This window comes from Manacus candei, unplaced genomic scaffold (genome assembly GCF_025592945.1).
Source record: "Manacus candei isolate 608988 ecotype Guabito, Panama unplaced genomic scaffold, ASM2559294v1 h1tg000048l, whole genome shotgun sequence".
In the NCBI taxonomy this organism is placed as follows: domain Eukaryota; kingdom Metazoa; phylum Chordata; class Aves; order Passeriformes; family Pipridae; genus Manacus; species Manacus candei.
In genome coordinates, this window is record NW_026138096.1 from 4,772,241 (window position 1) to 4,791,768 (window position 19,528).

A 19,528-nucleotide genomic window follows, 5' to 3' on the forward strand; every position below is an offset into this window, starting at 1 on the left:
TAAAAACTAATTCTAATTGTTTCCAGCAAATGAGATGAGCCATTTGGTATAGTTGAGCTATTGGTTTAGATAGTTTGGGGGGGGGGAATTTTGAGCATGGCAGCAAGGAGCAAGAGGTCATACCTGGCTGGTAAGTGTGCCCATGATTGTGGAGCTAGAGGCTGTGCAGCCAGCAAACGTGGATGGTGGGCAAGCCATGAGCAACACACCTTTTCCTTGCTCTTACTTTCTGAGCATGGAAAGCATCGATCGGATGCCTCAAGCAAACAATATGTTGTAATACTCACTAGTATGCTTCAGTTGTTTAAACATCCAGGTAAAATGGACTGCAGCTGCTTCTTTTGACCACAAAAGCATGAAGCAGCTGGAAAATAATTTTTTGTGAAATGAGGACTATTTTTTAATGCAGATCTGGGACCTGCATATATTTTTTTATATATCATACCATCTTTACTAGATTTGGTTCAGTAAGAACAGATTTCTTCCATTCCCTTTGAAACAATGTTTGTATTTTTTTGTGGGTTTCAAATTGCTTTCCAGAAAAGATTTTTTCTTCCTCTCAGAAAAAGCTTTATGGTGTGGGGTCTTGGGCAACAGAATAGAGAAGGGAAATAGCACTATCTGCACAAGGCAAAGTGGAGGAAAGGAAAATTATATTTTAGCCACATCAAAGCTGCCATGTAATCATCATGTTACTAGCGGAAGATCTGAAATCATCTTTTCTTATTTTTCGTTTCTGTATAACAGCAGGATATTAGAGTAGCCAAACCAGAGCAAATATTTGGCTTTTCTGCTTATGTATTTTACCTGGTTAATAGTAATTTGATTCTCTGAAAAAGTATGAAACTCTTTGTCTTTTAATTTGTATGCAAAGTACTTGCAGTATACTTAAAGCTGCATACATCGTTTTCACAAATCACGGTGAATCCTCTTTGCCCAGATTTATACCATTTTGTGTGTATTCCTTTTCCCCCACTAATATCAAGTGCCACTTTTGGTAAATGAACCCCCTCCTGGGTCATTTCCACAATCTGGAGCAGAACTCTGTTATCTTTCTGCCTCATTGACTTACTATCTCATTTTCAGTCTCTGAAGAAAAGCTATCTTTTTTCCCCACCTTGCTTATACTACTTTTATGTTCCATGAGAGCAAGCTTAGTCCCAGTCTGTGCTTTTTAGTGATAAAAAAACCAGGCACTAATTTAATGATCCATAATATTTTGTAAAAACTTCCTCAGAAATCAAAGTAATAGCATGCTGAAAAGATTTCTGAAATGAAAGAGGCGAGTATATCAGGGGTGTCTTAAAGCACAAAGAAGTCAGTCATCTGAACATAAATCCAAACATGATAAAGTCAACACCACAATAAAGTATTCTATTTAATGGATTATTATTGTTGTTGTTAGTTTTCTTTGAGTTCCAAGAGAATGTTACAGTATTCTGTATCCTTTGCCATGTGAATATGTTCCTATTTTTTATACTAAACAGAATTTTAATCAAGCCTCTGGAAAACAAATGAAGTTGCATAAAGGCCAATGAATATTTGCTCCACAAGGAAGGAATTCAAAACTAAATAAAGTAGAGTTTAAATGAGTGGGAATCAATATCTCATCCCCTCCTGCTGTTCCTTCGTGATGAACATTTTTAAGTACAGGTTTGGGTATGAACTGATTAGAATTTGTGAATATAGGAAGAAAAATATACCTTCTGGAATAGCTTCTAAAAGGTGTAGGACCTGAAAAGCATGGTGAAAGCCATGTGCTGTGATGTTCTTTAGTGGTACTGCACAGAAGTATGTCTCTAGCCTTATATTTTTATGGTTCTCAAAGCAGACATGAATATTTCTTCTTCTTCATGATTAAAATAAAATGCTACAGGGAAAACAAAAGGAACTAAAAATGTAAACCATGGGGTGCTGCTGAGCAGAGGTAATTGTCTCCAGTGATGGATGTGAAGCACATGCATTTTGCAGATGAAGAGTAAACCCCCAAAAGAAAGTATTGCATAATCTTTTTGTCTGTTCTTCTAAATGTGCTTTCAATTTCCATACTTCTGATATAAATCTCTTGGGTCGAATTTCGTGCCTTGTCATGTTTTCACAGTTGTCTTTTATGTACACCCAAGCATTTCAGCTCTGCCTACTTCAAACACTTACATTGAACTCAATTGCTTCTTGAAGAAGAGCAAAGCACATCAGGGTACACTAGAGTTTTTCTCTGTATAATTAGGGGTAGCAGCTTCCTTCTTATCTGTTAGAGCAGCAAGGAGCAACTGGAAAATTGCCACTATCAGGGCCATCTTAGCAAGGATTCAGTATCCACATCCTGTTTCATCTCTCAGTGTGGTTGTCCCTTGTAAACAGAACATCTGGCACATGTGTTAAAAGTGCCTCTTGAAAAGGATTGAACTATCATTTCATTCGGTGTGGTTGAGTCTCTTCCATGTAAAAATGAACCAATATGAAACACGTAGAGATCTCTATAGTGTATAAAAGGTCTAATGCCTACAGTATGTGTCTTCTCAAGACCTGTAATACTCTCCTTCCTCCAGTCCATGCTCAGTGTTACAGTCTAAGGTACTTTCCTCTGTCAGGTTGAGGAGCAAAGGAAAGTATGGAAGTACTGAGTACCTCAGCTTTGTAGCTTCCATGATGGATCTGTACTTAGCAGGACTGGGCAGGATTAGATGAGTGAGAAATAACATCTCACACTTTTTCTCCCTTTATTCTTAGCCCATAAAGAAATGGGCTAACCATACATTTAATGGTTATTTGTGAACTTGAGAGGTTCCTTCATTCAGGAAGAGTGAAGAGACTTTCATATTTTTAATAGTAGGTGTTGTGATCGTGGTTATCTCTAACTAGTAAGTCTTACAGGAGACATGAGTTGAAGCCTCAGGATTTACACTAGAGGACATACCTTGTTGACCTGGTTTCATACAGCTCCTTCAGCCTGGGCAGACAGTAGTCAGAATAGCAGCTCTTCTCCCTTTACTTAACTGCAAAAGTCTGATGTGCCATATGGGTTTGAGACATTTAACATTTTTATTATGTCAAAATTGTTTGGATAATACTACTGATGCTTCTAAAATCTGTCAGAAATAGTTTTGAGAAGGTCCCCTAATTATTGCAGAAACATATGTGCTTATTCTGCAGATGTGTTACAAAGACATTCTTCTGGGATTTGTCTCCCTTAGGCATTTGCTGGTGGACTGAAAGTGAGCAATTTGACAGGTTTGATGCAGGTCTGATTGAGAGAATATTGTTTTCCACACGACTAGTTTCATTACCAGACACATTAAAAACAGTCTGGAGTTACTGGCCCTGGAGAAAAAAAATCAAAATTAATTACCTAATGTATTTGTTTTGGTAATGAGAAATGTCCTTCCCTCTTTAAACATGGCTTTTTTTATCCATGTAATGGAAGGAGAATGATGCAGGACTTGGCTTTATGTGTATGTTTGTGTCGGACCTGTTGAAGTTATTATAATAGCAGAACACTGTGTCATCAGACCATCTTTACAACTTTGTCCTTTGGCTAGCCCTGTGCTTTATTTACCCCATCTTCACTGAGATAGAGAAAAGGGCAAGAACAATCAGATTTCTTTCTTTGTACTGCTTATAAATAATGGGATAAAATGCCTAATTTATATATCTATATATAATTTTGTGTGTGTGTGTAGGTATATAGGATGCAATTCATCTTTTGGATTGTTCAAATTAAGGAGAGGAGATTGTCTTCAGTCATCTTTCATTGTTTAGCAATTTCCATTTATTTTAATTACTTTGACACAATGGAAGGTGCTGTTTAGAATAGCTTGCTGCAGTAACTTTTATCTCAAACTAAGATGGTGCCATCTGCTAAAGACACCTTCTTTTGAAATTACATCTAAAGACAGGTCATCTTCAAAAGCCTAGAGAAAACAGAGCAATCTGTTTATTTATGCAGCTTTCAAACTTTTCAACTGCCGGAATATAGAGCAGCTGATGGTTGTTTTTAGAGAGAAACCTAAAAATTAGTGTCACTTTTTCTGTTTTCTCACTGTCTAAAGGAGCTCAACAGAAACCACAGCTTAACCTCAGCACTTCAACCCTGTTTTCTCTTTTCTTCTCACTGTCTGCCCATTGCAATAATCTGTGTTTAAGCACAGACTTTGACAGCCATGATCTGCTGTCATGCTGATCAAGCTGTCAAGCTGCTTCTTGCACTATAGGAAATGGAGTTTATGGCCTGCAGCTCCCAAATCTGAAGTGTCTGGTTGGTGCCTAGGAAAGGATGTCCTTATGTGCCCAGGCAGATTGCAGGTGAGCACAGCTGCAGCACAAAGGGTGTGACTCTTGATAAATGTTTAAACCATAAACTGTGTTGCAAAGTTAGAAATCCCTAATTTTTCCCTTTGATATTACGAAGTCTAATTTAAGTTAATCTGGTTAAGAACTTTTTATCAATACTAAATCATAAGCCTCCCGCTCTCAGCCATGGTGCTAGTTGTTCATTAGAGTAATTTAATAACATGCTTTTTGTTTCTCTAGATTACAGTCAGAATGAGTGAATTTAATGTTGTCTCCTACAGAGAGTTTTGTGTAATTCATTAGTTCCCAGTCCAAGCTTTACACTCTATCTCCTTCAGTGCTGCCTGCTTAACTTCACCAACCTCCCCTGTCTTGTGCCATTACTGATGCCTGTTTACCTTCTTACTCCTTACTCCTTGGTCTTGGCCTCCCGGTTCTTCATTCTCTGCTCTCTTTCCACTCTCTCTCTCCTGGACTTCTCCTGCTTCTTTCTCTGCCATCCTGATGACTACTAGTGCCATTTGATGCTATCACACTTTAACGTCAGCCCACCTCACCAGGGAGACGTGATAATGATTGCAATCCAGCCTAATGTTTGTGAAGACACCTGGGACCAGGAATGAATGCTTGTTGGGCCTTTTTGTTGCTTGAATTCTTTAAACAGTTTTTCTGTGCCTTTAGTATTTTTTTCAGCATTGTTCATAGTCTGTCAGTCTTGGTGATAAATTGATGCTTAATTATTATGTTGGTATGAACATCGTGATAAGGTGGTTACAAAGAGCTGTAACCCAGAATAAAGAGTTGATAAATTTAGGTCATGATCACAAAATTAAGGAAAGGAGGGAGTGGTAATGTTTTTGATTCTGGAATGATTTTGACCTGCTGGAGCTCTACTCTGATGCCAGCGTGTGTGTGACACAAAAGAACTTCATCACAAAATTTTTTGTCCTTGTCTGATTTAGGAAACTGCCTGGCAGAAATGTCTACGCCCAGATGCACAATGAAAAAGAGCAGGAGATGACAAGCCCTGTTAATCACAGTGAGGACACCCAGAACATCATCCAGGGTGAGGAGTTTATTGATGATGATCTGGACTCTCAAACACTAGGTAACGCAAGAGGTAACTTCGTTTTTAGTTTATAAATTTTCATAAGTAATTGATTGTTTTCCTTTTAGCTCTTTTTCATTTTCTATTCAGTCTCAGGAAGACACAAATGGTAACACCACTAACAAGGGATTATCTCAGTCACCTTCTTTTGGCTTGCTTGATATACAAGCTAGTGTATGGATGATATGCTATATAGAGCATGAGTACAGAGACAGTAGTTTAATATCAGGAGACTGACTTGGACAATTTTAGAGATAAATTATATTTGGGAGAATAGGATATAATCTGCAACAGTTGAATTCACTCAATAATTTCCAGAATTAGTAGAAAATTGAGTTTAGGCCAGAAGGATTTGTAGAGTCAATGCTTCTATGATTTCAGATGGATTGTATGGAGATCCATTGCTATATTTGCCTTCATATTCCAGTGGCATTTAAGGTTTTTGTGATTAGAAACATTAAATTTATTCATGTATAAAAAGTATCATAAGTCTTCCTTAATTTAACTATTGACTTTCTTAGTATTCATGAGGTGGTTGTAAGGAAGCCACAAGGGAAACTTTCTGTGAGTATCTCTCAGATATGATTTCAATGTCAGGTGGAAGTGTGTATCCTGGCACCCTGTGGGTAGTTTTAATGTAACACGGGGTGCTGATCTATAAAGTTCATTTATTGTAAAATTTACATTTTGTTCAGACTGCTTTCAGGTCACAGTCTGAAAAATGTAGGACAATGTAAAAAACACCCAGTTCCATTTCTGCACATTTTGTGAAAATAAATCAGATAACCTAAAGCCTTTGGGATTTGTAGCAGTAGATTCATGGTGTGGAAGGCAACTGTAATGTCTTCATGAACTCCATGGACGATGTGTTTTAGCTGCACCAGAGGTAGCCTGGGGAAGACAGAACCTGGTCAGAGGAGAGATTTCTTTATCTTGGGTTTCACCTTTATTGTTTGTTGTTGATGTCTTTATTTTCACTTGCTGAACTATGCACCACTTCTCAGTTCTTGAAGGTGTTAGCTTTGAACACAAGGGAAGAATCCAGCCTCTTGCTTTGCTTTGTATATTTCTATCTCCTCTTTGACAACCTTTGTGTATGAGTATCACTGTGTTTTCATTCTGATTTTGCAAGACAACCTTGGTTGCCCTCCTGACTTTATTGGAGTTAGTCCCAAAAACAGTCCTGAAAAACAAAGTCTGTGTTAAAATTGTTTGATGATGTCATCTTCAGGGTCTTTAGAAGAGAAGCTGAATGCTAACAAAGTCCTTGCAGACATGCCTATTAAAGTGGAGCATTCAAACACCTCTAGTAATGTACAAAAGCATAACTTTTAATGGTAGAAAATCCCTTATGGCCTATTAAAAAAACCAGGCAGCTTGGGATGCTGGAATAAAGAAATGCTACCCTGATTTGTAACACATTCAGAATTAATCTCTGCTTGCCCTGCACTCATTACTCAGAGAAAACAAAAATCTTCTATCTGGGCAGAGCATTATTTTAGGGTTAAAGAGTACAAGATCATGATGTTTTGATGACATAAGACAGTTAGCAAATGCATAGCTCAAGGTGATTTGTGCTTCTGCCAGGATGTCAGCACCAGCAGCCTTTCTAGGAGAGTGTAAAGAGCTCATTTCTGTGGATCATAATCATCCATATTTGTCACCTACTGTACAGCTTTTAGACAGAATATGTTATTTAAGACATAAAACTATACTCCCACTCGCCCTACTGTTTGGTTATTTGCAATACTTTCCACTAACTCTAGTATTGCTCAGTTCTGCCAAGAAAATATTCTTGTTAATGATACTCTATTTTATCTGGCTAGAGTATGAAACATGTTTTAATCCCTTCTTTATATTAAACTGTGGTGTACGACATGATTTGCAGAAGGTTCCTATGCTATGGAGATCCCTTCTAGTTCTGGTGAGCTTTCTCCCCCCCTATTGGAGATGTCAGTAGCCACCTCCACTCCATGCACAGGAGGGAGTTACAGGCCTGGGTTTCTGTTTGTTCTCTCTCTTCTCGTAACTTTTGAATTTCCACAGTACAGTATTTCCAGACTCACCCATCCACTTTTTTTGTTTTCTATATATTTTATGTTGCCTACTTTATCGCAACCCCCACCTTGGGACTCCTCAACACCATTACCTTGCAGTGACTCCTTCTGGGAGAAGTGGCAGCTTGAACAGCTACAGAGTTCCCTTATTGCTGATGCCGGTCAGTGTCCAGTCCCAGGTCAGTGGCATGTCGAATGGACGCCTCAGGTTCCATTCTCCTCCCTCACCTGCACCCCTCGAGACAACTACACCTTTATAAGCCACACAGAGAACCAACTTATGCTGTCACTGGGATAGAAACCCTAGGAATTCACCACAAATCCACCATCATGAGCAAAAGCTTTGCGCAAAAGTGTGCTGTAGGTACATGGAGCTGTTGCACCAACCTTCACCTGACCTGTTGTTTGATAAAGTCACTCTCTTATGCAATTGACTTGTCCCTGCAATAAAAGGGGGATTTATTGTGGAGTACCTGAAATACACTAATGTTGGCCTTTTGTTTCTATATTTTCATAGGCAATCACTCAGGCGTGGTTTTGAGCATCAACTCCAGAGAGATGCACAGTTACCTGGTTAGCTGATATTTGCAGCTGAACACAAAACCCGAAAGACTCTTCTCTGTACCATTTTATTTTTCCCTGATGATGTCACAAAATTGCAAATATGGCTGTAAATGCTGATGGAGAGGAGGTTTCATACCAGTCCTGTGGAAAAAAGCATCCATCTTCAGTTACCAAGAGTGAAGGATATGTCGTGTTCACTCTATGGCCTGGGAACTCATCATGATTGAAACTCAAACTATGGTAGCAAATTTGTAGCCCTAGGCACCTTCAATGCCACCTTATTTCTTTTCTGTCTATGCTCTATTTCTTTATGTTTATTTTTAGAACGATTGACTGTAACTTTTTAATTATATTTTTAATTGAGGTATTCAGCAGAAGGCTGAGACTCTTCATCCTGGAAAGGTGATTTTTACACAAGTGACTAGACCAGAACAGATGGTTGGTTGATCACATTGACAATTTTTTTGGGAGGCCAAGTGTTTCTGTGCTGGGAAAGGACTGAGTGAGAGACAAATGCACTCCTAGTTGAGACAAACTCTTAACTTAAACATGTGTGAGACAATCTAATGAATTTAGGCTTAGGTCCTTCTGTGGATTAAAGGAAGTAAAATGTTAATTAGGATATCTCATAATATATGATCATGCTCTTGTAAGTGTAGCAAGTCCTGACAAACTATCAGCACCAGTATCTCCCCCAGTCCCACTCTGGGTGAAAGAAAAACACCAGCTTGATGCTATTTCCAGACCAGGTGCCTTCACTTGCAGACAGTCATTTCAGTTCCTCTCTCCTTTCTCCTGAGTGAGCACCTCCAGGATGATGGCAGGTGCCAGATGAGTTATCCTGTAAAACCCTGTGCTAGTGGCCTGTCTCTTTTTAAATTTCCAGAGAGTGTAAATACTTCTTTTAAGTCACTTTCTTTGTATGGTTATTTTTTTTAAAATTTCCTGTTTGGGCAGATGTGCCAGATAGGTCAAAGCTCTCCTCCAGGAATGGCTGGGTAGCACCACCATCTCCTTCCCACTGCATCCCTTTTTGAGATTTCCTCTGGATCTTTGCCCTTGCAGGTTGGAGTGGGCAAACTCTGACCTTTTCCACTAGGGTTAGTTTGACAATCTGAATTGTCATGGAGAGGATGGGATGGGATTTAGGGGTTCATATTTCCTTCCCATCACCACAGGGTGTCACTCAGTCCCTACCACCACTGGCCCCTATTCCTGCAGGGAGGGCAAGAGAGGGAGGGAGGGGCTTCTGGAGGAGCTGCCTGCAGAAAGGCTGGTGAGTCAGGTCAGTGTTTCCTAATCCCAATCTGAGCTGGGTCAGAGTTTCCTAGTCTTGATTTCTGCATCCCTAGGGAACGGCAGCGCAGTGAATCCACACCCCTCTTGTCTTTGCGGTTAATGTCACCTTGTAGGAAACTGAGTGTGGTGTGATGAGCTTAAAGGGAGGGGTGTGTGTGTGTGGCACATTGCCTGGAATTAGGATGCTTCTCTCAGAAACCTGTATAATCTCTTTACTTCTTGCCTTTAGAGAATAAATAACTCTGTACTCACTGAATGTCATACTGATGCTAGGGACGAGCTCGCACACCACCTTGTTTAAGAAGTATACAGATAGCTAATTACATCATCCAGAATAAGCAAACAGAAAATAATGAATGATAGTAAAATAGAAAAGAACTGTCTCAAAATTATTGTATGCATTGGAGTCATTCTTCCATGTAGCTGTGGATATCCTAGAGCATATTATCATCAAATGCAACGGACTGGGGTGTAATAATTCAGTGTAGTACTGTAGGCTCTCACAAACCCCATAAGATGTATGTGTAAAGCACAAGAAAATCTAGCTTATAAACTTACTGTAAGGAACTAGGTGGAAAAGTTAGAGTGAAGATTCTGAAAAGCACTTGCAAACTGCTCAGGAAAATAATTTCAAAAATTGTTTTAAAATTTCTGCCTATTTAGTTGTATAGTGCCATGTAAATTTATTAACAGAGAAATACTGCTGCATTTGACTGTTGTATGCCAGACTGTGTGGAAATCCAAGGTCTTAAAGATATCTGAGTCTGAGTTTCTTGAAGAGAAGTGCAAATACAAAATGTGCTGTGCATTGGAAACTCTCAGGATTGTTGCAGCAGGGGCTTCCCCTCCTCACCAGCTCTCCTTGTTTCTTCTAGTGGAATGAGCTGGAGCAGAGAATAAAATAGTATTACAAACATCTTACTTGTTCCTGTGAAATAAAATCTGAAGTGGGTTATTTATATAGGGCAGGTGAGTGGCAAACCACCCTCATGGAAAGGGATGGGATGGAAGTTCTAGCTTGGGATTGTTCTACATGGTTAGTCTGATTGGCAAAGGACTCTATTGGAACTAGGTCACACATCTAATTTATGCTTTAACAGCTACTTTTATACATTTAATTCAGGCTGATTTGTGTCTCTGATCACAGGAGTCTTTTGGAACACAGTAGAATATTGCTTGGTACTCTAATTAACACTTAGCACAATATAGTGCCTGTAATAATGTTTTTTGATGCTAATTAATTTGATTCATGCACTACTCCTGTGAGGTTGGTTTGTCATGTCTCAAAACCACTGTTTTCTAAAGAGATATTGGTATTGCTGTAACTTTATTAATAATACCCAGCAGATAATAAAGGAAGCCCTTGATTTCCCAGCAAGAATAACTTTAAAACAAATTATTTTAAAACTGAGAAAATACTATTACCATTTTCTAGCGCTAGATTTCAAATCTCTTGAACTACATCCATGATATCTTACCATTTTATCCTTTAGATGAATCTAAAATCCTGATACATGTGTATTCAGAAACATAGCTGCTTCTATGCACAAGTGCTAGTACACATGCATGCACACACACATGCAGTATTTTTACATGTTAATCAAATTTATTAGTAAAGACTTTGGGCAAGTTATTTAACCTGTACATGCCCCAGTTTCCCCACCTATAAAATGGGGCTGATAGTAATTACCTACCTCACAGTGGTATTGTGAGGCTAAATTAATTACTGTTAGTTCAGGATCATCACAGTCAAAGAATTTTGTGAGCATAAAGTATTAATGGTTTCACTTTCTTTGTTTTACTTGTAATTATTACTGTTCTTAAAAGTAGTCTACTGAAACCAGCTGCAATTATGTATAAATTAGAAAAAAAAAAAGCATAATCCAGAAAAGGTACATCACTTGTGAAAAAAAAAAAAAAAGGTAATTTTATTTAAACACTGTTATTGGAACATATGGTTATGTGGTAGCACTACAACATTGGCTATGATTTTGCTGTTACACTGTAATATCTTCAACTTACCTTTCTTTAGTGTTATTTGATCAAAAACCATATAAAAATGGGTACAGTGATATTTATCAGCACTGGTATTGAACTATACTGAAACCAACAAAACTGGCAGTGCACTGGCCTCATTGGCATCCTTGGCCTTCTTAAAGTCTGATGTATTTGCAGATTCAAAAACACCCTGTACTTTTCAGAGTGCTCCAAACAGTATGATCTGAAGGATTCTAACAGATCTGTCAAGATTTACAGCTGTTACCTTTGCTTTCCCTTTTGACATTGAATGTTTTATATGGCTTCTGAATGGTCCATCCATATAACGTACTCAGAAATGCTCAAAGGACATTTAAGGAAAATCCACACAATGTTAATTAATTTCTCAAAAGTAAAGCAATATAAACCAGTGTAATTTTGTACTCTGTAGAAGAGGGTGGTGGAAATGGCTGTGAAGAAATAGAAGGTACCAGCCTGAGGCAAGATGTTGTTATCTCCAATTCAAATCCAATTTCCTGGAATTATTTTATGATATTCTTATTGAATTATATGCTTCTTGATGAGTGTTCTTCTTTTGATGACTGGTGTAAAGAGGAGTAAACTGTTTATTCATGTAAAGTAGATGATTGGTTAAGTTACTGTCCTCTAGACAAATACAGATCAGTGCTTTGCCATTGGTAGTTCCTAGTGCAAAGCAGGTTTCATATGACATGATTATCCTGGTTAGCTGTGTTTTAAGTCCAAGGAGACATCCCTTTAGTGGGAATGCTCTACCTACTGTATGCTGTGTCTTTAATAGAGGTCAATAGAATGGATCTGCAGTAGTTTCCATCCTCCTTACACAAACACATGTTCAAAGAAATGTTTGGGAAAAAGAAAAAAAGAAAACATTTATAAGAAATTAAATACATGCATTGTTTGCAGTAACTTTTTGATGATGAACCAGTGGTTCTGATAAGCTTTGAATTTCTAGTGTTATTTCAAGTCAAATACAATGTTGCTAATTTGATAGAATCGATGACAATTTCAGTCATAGATTTTTCCTATGTTTCCTATAAAAGAAGTTTTGTAATTTTTCACTAATGAGACTTTGGAGGTGGGGGGGAGAGAAACTAAGAATTTTATTTCATTGCACGGTCCCTGTCAGTTGAAGTTATTATAGTTGTTTTATTGTATATTGATTGATACCACTCTATTGTTTCCATCTTCATTTTTTATTTCAGCTTTTTACACAAAAGTAAGTGCTCATTTCTCTCAAAATATTGGCTTTCCACCAGGAAGAAATTTATAAGCATTTACCTTTATAAACATTGATTTTTAAGATGCAAAATTTGTTGTGTATTATAAGTCCATCCAAAAAGCTGCTTCCCAGCTCATTTTCTCTGTTCTAGTCCCAGCTGCACATTGCTTCTACAACTTTCTTCAAGAGAGTGGCATATAGCTTAATCATACTAGTCTGAGAAAGTATTTTTAAAACTTTCATTAGAATATCATTTAATTGACTGTAAGTAGGTCTGCTCAGATCGTTTTCTTAATGTCAAGTTTGTATTTTCGTGTTCCTTATTTCCTTTCAGTATCTCAGTATCAACCCTTTCAGTGCCATTTAAATGCATGTTTATTCCTATGATGTTTTCACTTTTTTTTAAGTCTATAATCAGCAAAGTGGCAAATAACTTAGACTCTCAGTTAGCTTTTGCAATTTATAGCCTAACCCTGCAGTCTTTGGGAAATGTCAAGCTGTGCACTCTTAATTTTTTAATCTTCTATCCCGTTAGCCCTTCTACCTGACTGATCACCTTGGCAGCATTGCCTCCAATTCTCTGTGTAACCTCAAGCTGGAGGGGGTGCAGAAGGGTTTCTCAGTGTCGAGGTGGACTAGAACAGCTCATTTCCCATGTCTGAATGGGAACATCATGCAGACAAAGTGTTTATTTTTCCCCTCTTTTCAAATATGTTGCATAAGCAGAGAGGATACTTACCAACAGGGAAAGAAGAACCTGTAATGGTACTTCAGGCTGCTCTGAAGGCTAAAGAATGCATTCCTCTTTGAATGTTTTTCCACTGAAACTGATACATACAGCAAGTTAGTTATATCAGTTTTAGTATGTGAGACCTCATTTCCATAAGTCTTCAGTCCCGTCCTTTTTCCTCCTGTTAAATGGAGTAGCAGATTACTTACAATATGAATTGTGGAGCCATGTATGACTTTCATCTTTTGATTCCTTTTTTTTCCTTATGTGAAGCTTGTCATCATTAGAGTTTTCAGGTAGTTTATGTGCTAGTAGCTGAGATGATCTTCTATAAGACAAGAAATGCTGGAAGGCTTAGAAATATGTGCTCTAAAATGATATATGACACAGCTGTGTGAACAAAATCCTTATCAAAGAGCTGTTATGGTTTGTATTAAATACTTTTTAATAGTATCTCTAAAAATACATGTTCTTAATTGCAAACTCTTTGTCTCTCTGTCCTTCCAGATTGATTTTCTTTTAGAAGTGACATTTACTAGCCCTGACAATAAGTAGATTCTTCCTTTACACAACTAACTTTGTTTAATATTATTTCCTTGCAACACCTGAAGGCATTACACAAACTTCGACTTTATTGATCAAACTTAATTTCTGAGTTCCTGTAGAATTTGCATCTTTACAATGATTACTTGCAATGCAGTAGACATAAAGCCCTGTTGAGCAGCAATAAGACGCAGCAGTACATGGCACTGCTTAAATAATATGCCTTTTTTGCACATACTTTTAATGGCATAATGAATATATTAATCACCAGGAAGGCCAGGCGTTCCAAATAACTTTCTTAGCATGTCTTATATTTCTATGTTATTTGTTGCTAATTTTAACCAGCTTTTGATACTTATATTTAGTTCTTACTGACAGTGTCTGCTCTTGCAGATCAAAGCGCGTGAATTGGCTTATTCGCTTTTGCTTTAAAAAAGAAGTATTAATTCACACTGCTTATTGATTAAAACAGTTTATAAAAGGAAATCTTTCTGAAATTGTGAAAAAGATATTTTTAACAAGGACAGCTCATACAGAAAAACAGCTGGCTTATATCCATGTGGCTTTTGAGATATTCTTGTTATGGATTAAGAATAGACTGTGCAGAAGATGTGTAACCCCAAACATCAGTAACATGCACGTGGGCCATTTTCAAATGGTAAAAGTAGACTAAAGGAGAATATTATAATACACCACCTGTAAGTCCCAGATTCACAGCAGAGCATTTAAATGGTTAATATTACAGAATATCTTCACAAACAAGATAGTAAGGCAATTGCCCAATTCACTGGCTCCATTTGCTTGTGAATACACTCCTCTCTTTGGGGTTAATCTTTTGAGATGCTGAACTCTTCAGAGAAGTCCCTTGCATTGTTTAATTCTTTCAATTCTTTGCTAAGTAACTGGTGACACTTTATAGAAAAAAAAAATCACTCTCTTCTGTTTCTTCCCCTTTTTTCCCCCTCCTTTTGTAGTCCTTTTGTTCTTTTTCATTATTGCTGCTGTTTTTTGCTCTGCCTTGCCTGCCTTCTCTTCCTGATCAGTTCTCTACAGCCCACCTTTTCTTCCTTGCTTTTTGTTTTGCTTTATGTTCTGTTTCTGTCTCTGTTTTTATTTGGATATGCACCCTACTGTATCCTGAGTGATAGCAAGAAGAATCATGATCTCTTCCCCCTCCTTGACTTTCCTCTGAGCTCTGCTGTATTACTTGGGTTGATGAGGTTCCCTATGATTTGTCTCGCTGCAGTCCATCCTTCCTCTTTCTTTCCCACTTTGGTATCTTTCAATCCTTTCAGTTTTAATTTTGGCTCTCATTTTCTCTAAATCTTTCTGGAACTCTTATCCTTTGCCTTTCCAGAACTTCTCTCAGATGTTTGTCCCAGAGAGCACATGCTTTTAGTTTGAAATGTGGATGAGTGTTGTACTCCCTGAAGGAATAAATAACTAGTATTTCCTGTCTCATCAGTATACATATTGACCTTGCCATTGGTCTGTAGTGAAATTATATATTCAATTGGCAGACAGCTATATCTATTATCTCCAAAATGCCTTTTTCTTCCTCCCTTTGGGTTATGGGGATGAGACATGGTGTTCGCATGAGTTTCCTGGCTTGCTTTGCCAGCCCTGCGATCTGGCAAGTACAGAATTGCAGGAAGGTTGGGCAGAGACACCTTGCCAGACCACTGGGCTGCATTTGTATTTCAGTATGGGAGATGCTGAGACCCAAGATCATGCACAGCGTTTTAGAGAAATTGTTACAACCTCAAGCTGAAGAAAAGGTGAGGTAAAGAGGGTCCTTTGCTCATAGAGAATCGGGAGCAATTTGACTCGACAGGTTGTGGAACGGGTCTGTATGCAACCTTTCCAAGAGTCAGGAGCAAATGGCTTGCTTTCAAGTTCCATAAAATACAAGTTTAAGCGAAGTCATCTAGTAGATTTGGCAGAATCATCTTATTGGAGGAGCTTGGAGAAGCTAATGGGAATAAGATAATCGAAAACCTCAGCAGTATCTTTGAAGGGTAGGGTCTGTGTTAGAGAGGGAGTGTATGTAAGAGAGATGGGGGAGGGAGGGAGGGGAGCACAGGACTAAATAGGACAAGGAAAAGCAGGGAGAAAGTGTTACCAGTGTGTATGATTTTACCATGAGTTTTTGGTTTTGTTTTGTGCAAGCCTTGAAGCTTACTTTAATTTGTAATGGCAACTGTCTTCAGGGTTTTTTTGATGCACAGAGACTTTAAACCATGAGTATAAATTGATGCAGTGCTAGGAATATGTGAAATTATCACCACTTCTACGTATAATTTAAGACAGATCTGACTTGCAGCAACATGTCACCTGGGGCGCATGGAAAAGAGGTTGCTTCCCAGGAGCCAGGTTGCTTGTATGTGTCCTCCAGAGGTAGCTCCAATGTAGGTTCACTTCTGGGAGGACTGTGGGTCATTTGCTAATGGTGTTCCCCCCTAGCACAGCACTGAGCTAGAAGGCAAGGGAGAAGAATTACTTTATAGAGTCTGTGTCTTGGATTTATACTGCTTAAATGTGATTTACTAGAATACCTCCTTGAGCTGTAATTTTATAATATTTAGAGAAGATGAATGGAGTTGGTATAGTATTCCTGAGGGTAACCACCAGCAACTGGAGTTTACTGAACATGTGACTAGAAATTTTAATTTTAGGAACAGAGAGTTCCTCCATTTCATATACACACCAGGCCTTTGAGTACAGCTCCTTTTTTCATCTGTCACTGACAAGCTGTGATTTATTTCCTCCTGAGTGTAAAGTCATGGATTGTGCTTGCTGCAGTGCAGAAGGCTCTGGAGGGAAAACATAATCAAATGGAGAAGTATTCTTGAATTCTCTCTTGATCCCAGTCTATTCTGAGTTGCTTTTCTCTGACTGTCATTCTGCCAATAAGCTGGGTTGATGTCAAAAGGGGATTAACTAATTTTCATCGTTTTCTGTGTGGCTGAGGAAAAATAAATACAAGAAGTTTGCAGCAGGATAGCAGATGGAAGAGGTGGGGAACTGGATCATCTGGCAGAGTGCTTTGGAAAACTTCCACTTTTGTGCTTTACTTACCACTTATTTTTACAAATATGTACACCTCCTATGATTTACTTTTCCATTAAACTTAGATAGGTTTCTTTGCAGAAGGTGGTTTTAAAGAAAATCACCCTAGTGCATTGCAAGTGTGGTTTTAGGAGACATCAAGTCCCTTTCTCACCTAAATGAAATTATCTTGCTCTGTATTTATGAAGCTCCACTAGGACTATCAGTCCATCCTAGACTGGAGGAATATTTGGAGAGATAATGCAAGTTGGAATGGGAAAATTTTCCATTTTAAGAGTAAAGGATGAAAAATGGCTTATTTACAGTACATCTGTGGCTGTTTCAGCACAGGTGGGTCCAAAATCTCTCAATCCAGACTTGGACAGATAAATATAGATTTTGCTGGCATTACCCTTGTGAACAAAAGGAGAAAAAAATGATAATTAAACCAAGCCCAAAATCATATTTTTTTTGCTAATTAGAGCTATAGCTTTTTGTAAATATTTGAAAGCAAATAAAATAAAAACTAGACATATGTCCTGTGAAGATCCACAAAGCATTTCTTGCTACCCTGTTGTTAATGTGGAACATAATTTATTTAGCATTGCAGGGCCAAATTCTACCCTAATTTATGACCAAGCAGTTCCATGGACTTTGTCATTTCAGCTTTGTGTTACAGAAGAATTTCACCCGCAGTGAATTTGAAATGCAGCTGCAGGTTAAAATCAGCCATCTTCCCACTGCACCCGTCCTCACACAGGTGACCAACTGATTTTCTTTGTAATTCTTATTCCCATGGTTAATACAAGAGTACTTTGGATAGATATAAGCTAATTACAACTAAGGTAGAACTTATTTTTTTAATACTTGTGGCTGATTGATCAGCAAATGCTTAAATGCTTAACAGTGTATCTAACTGGATTTCTGACAAAGGGGCTCTTCCAATCCATGTAAAGGCTTTTAGCAGTCATCAGTATCTTACAGTCCATACCTTTAACATACATGACTACACAGTCCTCTCCTTCTGCCTTTGCACATTCTAATATTTGTGAAAACAGAACATGCCTTCTCCTAATTTTGTTTCAGGTGACCTTGACTTTAAGCAGGTTTCTTTGTATACAGTATCAGGGCTCAAGGGAAGAACGAAATTAATCCATAACTGGTGCATTGTCATAAATGGGGAAAAGTGTTATTTGTATATTTTTGTAAATATGTAACATTTAATGGCAGTTTTGTAGTGACGTGCTGTTTTTGAGAAAAAGAAACAAATATATGTTTGAATATGCTTGACGTAACACTTAACTGTGATCCAATTGCACAAGTAATAGCTTAATCAAAAAGTCTTGTGCAATATGTAGTGCACACACATAACCAAGTATCTGTTAGTGATCCACTACCGAGTTTTTGGCAACTTTTAACAATGGTGATGAACTGTGCAGTACAGATTATCACGGTCTCTTTCAGCTTCCAAACATGTAGCAGGCAAACTACTGTATACGTACCTGTGTACTCCACTGCATCCAAAGGTATGCATTTGTCCTGAGAACCTGCACTCCAGGTTTTTCTTTAATAAAATTTGGTTCTAAACTATTGGTTGCTTTGTTTTTCTTGGGAAGCACTTCATGGGGTTTGTGGAGGGGAAATGGTTTAACCAGTCCACAGTGTGTGTTTTGTCAGTAACTAGCAGTAAAACTACTCACCTTCAGCAGCACGAACTCAAAGGCTGCAGCAAACCTTCATCCTCCTCCTCTTTAGCCACTCCATTCTCCTACAGTGCAGTTCAAGTCCATTGCTAGGAATAAAGGACTTTTCCCTAGAAGTGGAGTTTTTGCAGTATAACTGGTGGAGGGCGACACTCTGTGGTGAGACTGAAGCCATGCAGCTGCTGTTCTAGAACTCCACTGAATCAGAGGCTGAACATTTTTATCCAGCTAAAGAATTAAAGAATTCAGCAGGTTTCGGCCCCTCCCTGTAATAGACCACCATCAACAGAACAAAGCTATATGTGTTCTTCTGCCCCTCCCATGCCTTTATTCCAATCTCTTCCATTTTCACTGGCTTTACACACTACTTGCTCCTTGTTTATTCTTTTTTGTTTATTAACTGCATTGTCTTTCTCCCACTCTCTTCCCAAGGAATTGGCTGTGCTATATAGAAGCTGCATCCTCCTTGCAAAACTGAGGGGTCTGCAAGTCAAAATTTGTCCTTAAGTCAGCTGTAGCTGTATGCAAGGATCAGGCCTTGACTCAAAATAAAACTGGAGCTACAAATTATATTCAAACCCATACAAAGCCAGCCAAGACAAAATCTTCAGAATTATGCCCATTGGACGTGCCCAGCAAAGACATACGATACCTATTTCACTCTGCCTACAGCCCTTGGAAATTATGTAGTGTATTTCTAAAAAGGCTTGGCCCTAGTGTCCTACAGATTTGCTCTTACTGGTCCTGGTAAGTGCTCCCTGCCTTTGCAAAGGTCACTAAATTGCTAAAGTCATAATATGCCTTGCGTCCTTGCAATCTGGATGTTCTTTCGTGCTTCAGAGTCTTGAGATGAACTGCTACTGGGGTAGCTCATGTTTAGGGTTGGAACAGTTTATGATTTGGTGAGAGGTGGTTGCTGCTTTGCAGCTTGATACAGCACCTTGGCCT

At 38.4% G+C, this 19,528-nt stretch overlaps 1 protein-coding gene across 1 annotated transcript in view; it reads left to right on the forward strand.

Moving 5' to 3' along the window:
- SORCS2 (sortilin related VPS10 domain containing receptor 2) overlaps positions 1-18,464 on the forward strand; it is a 552,065-nt gene extending 533,601 nt beyond the window's left edge. The window contains exons 26-28 of the mRNA XM_051798400.1: positions 5,253-5,410; positions 7,555-7,634; positions 7,973-18,464. Of these exons, the coding sequence (XP_051654360.1) occupies positions 5,253-5,410; positions 7,555-7,634; positions 7,973-7,996 (262 nt within the window). The 3' untranslated portion in view covers positions 7,997-18,464. The remainder of the gene's footprint in view (positions 1-5,252; positions 5,411-7,554; positions 7,635-7,972) is intronic.
- Positions 18,465-19,528: the final 1,064 nt, after the last annotated feature.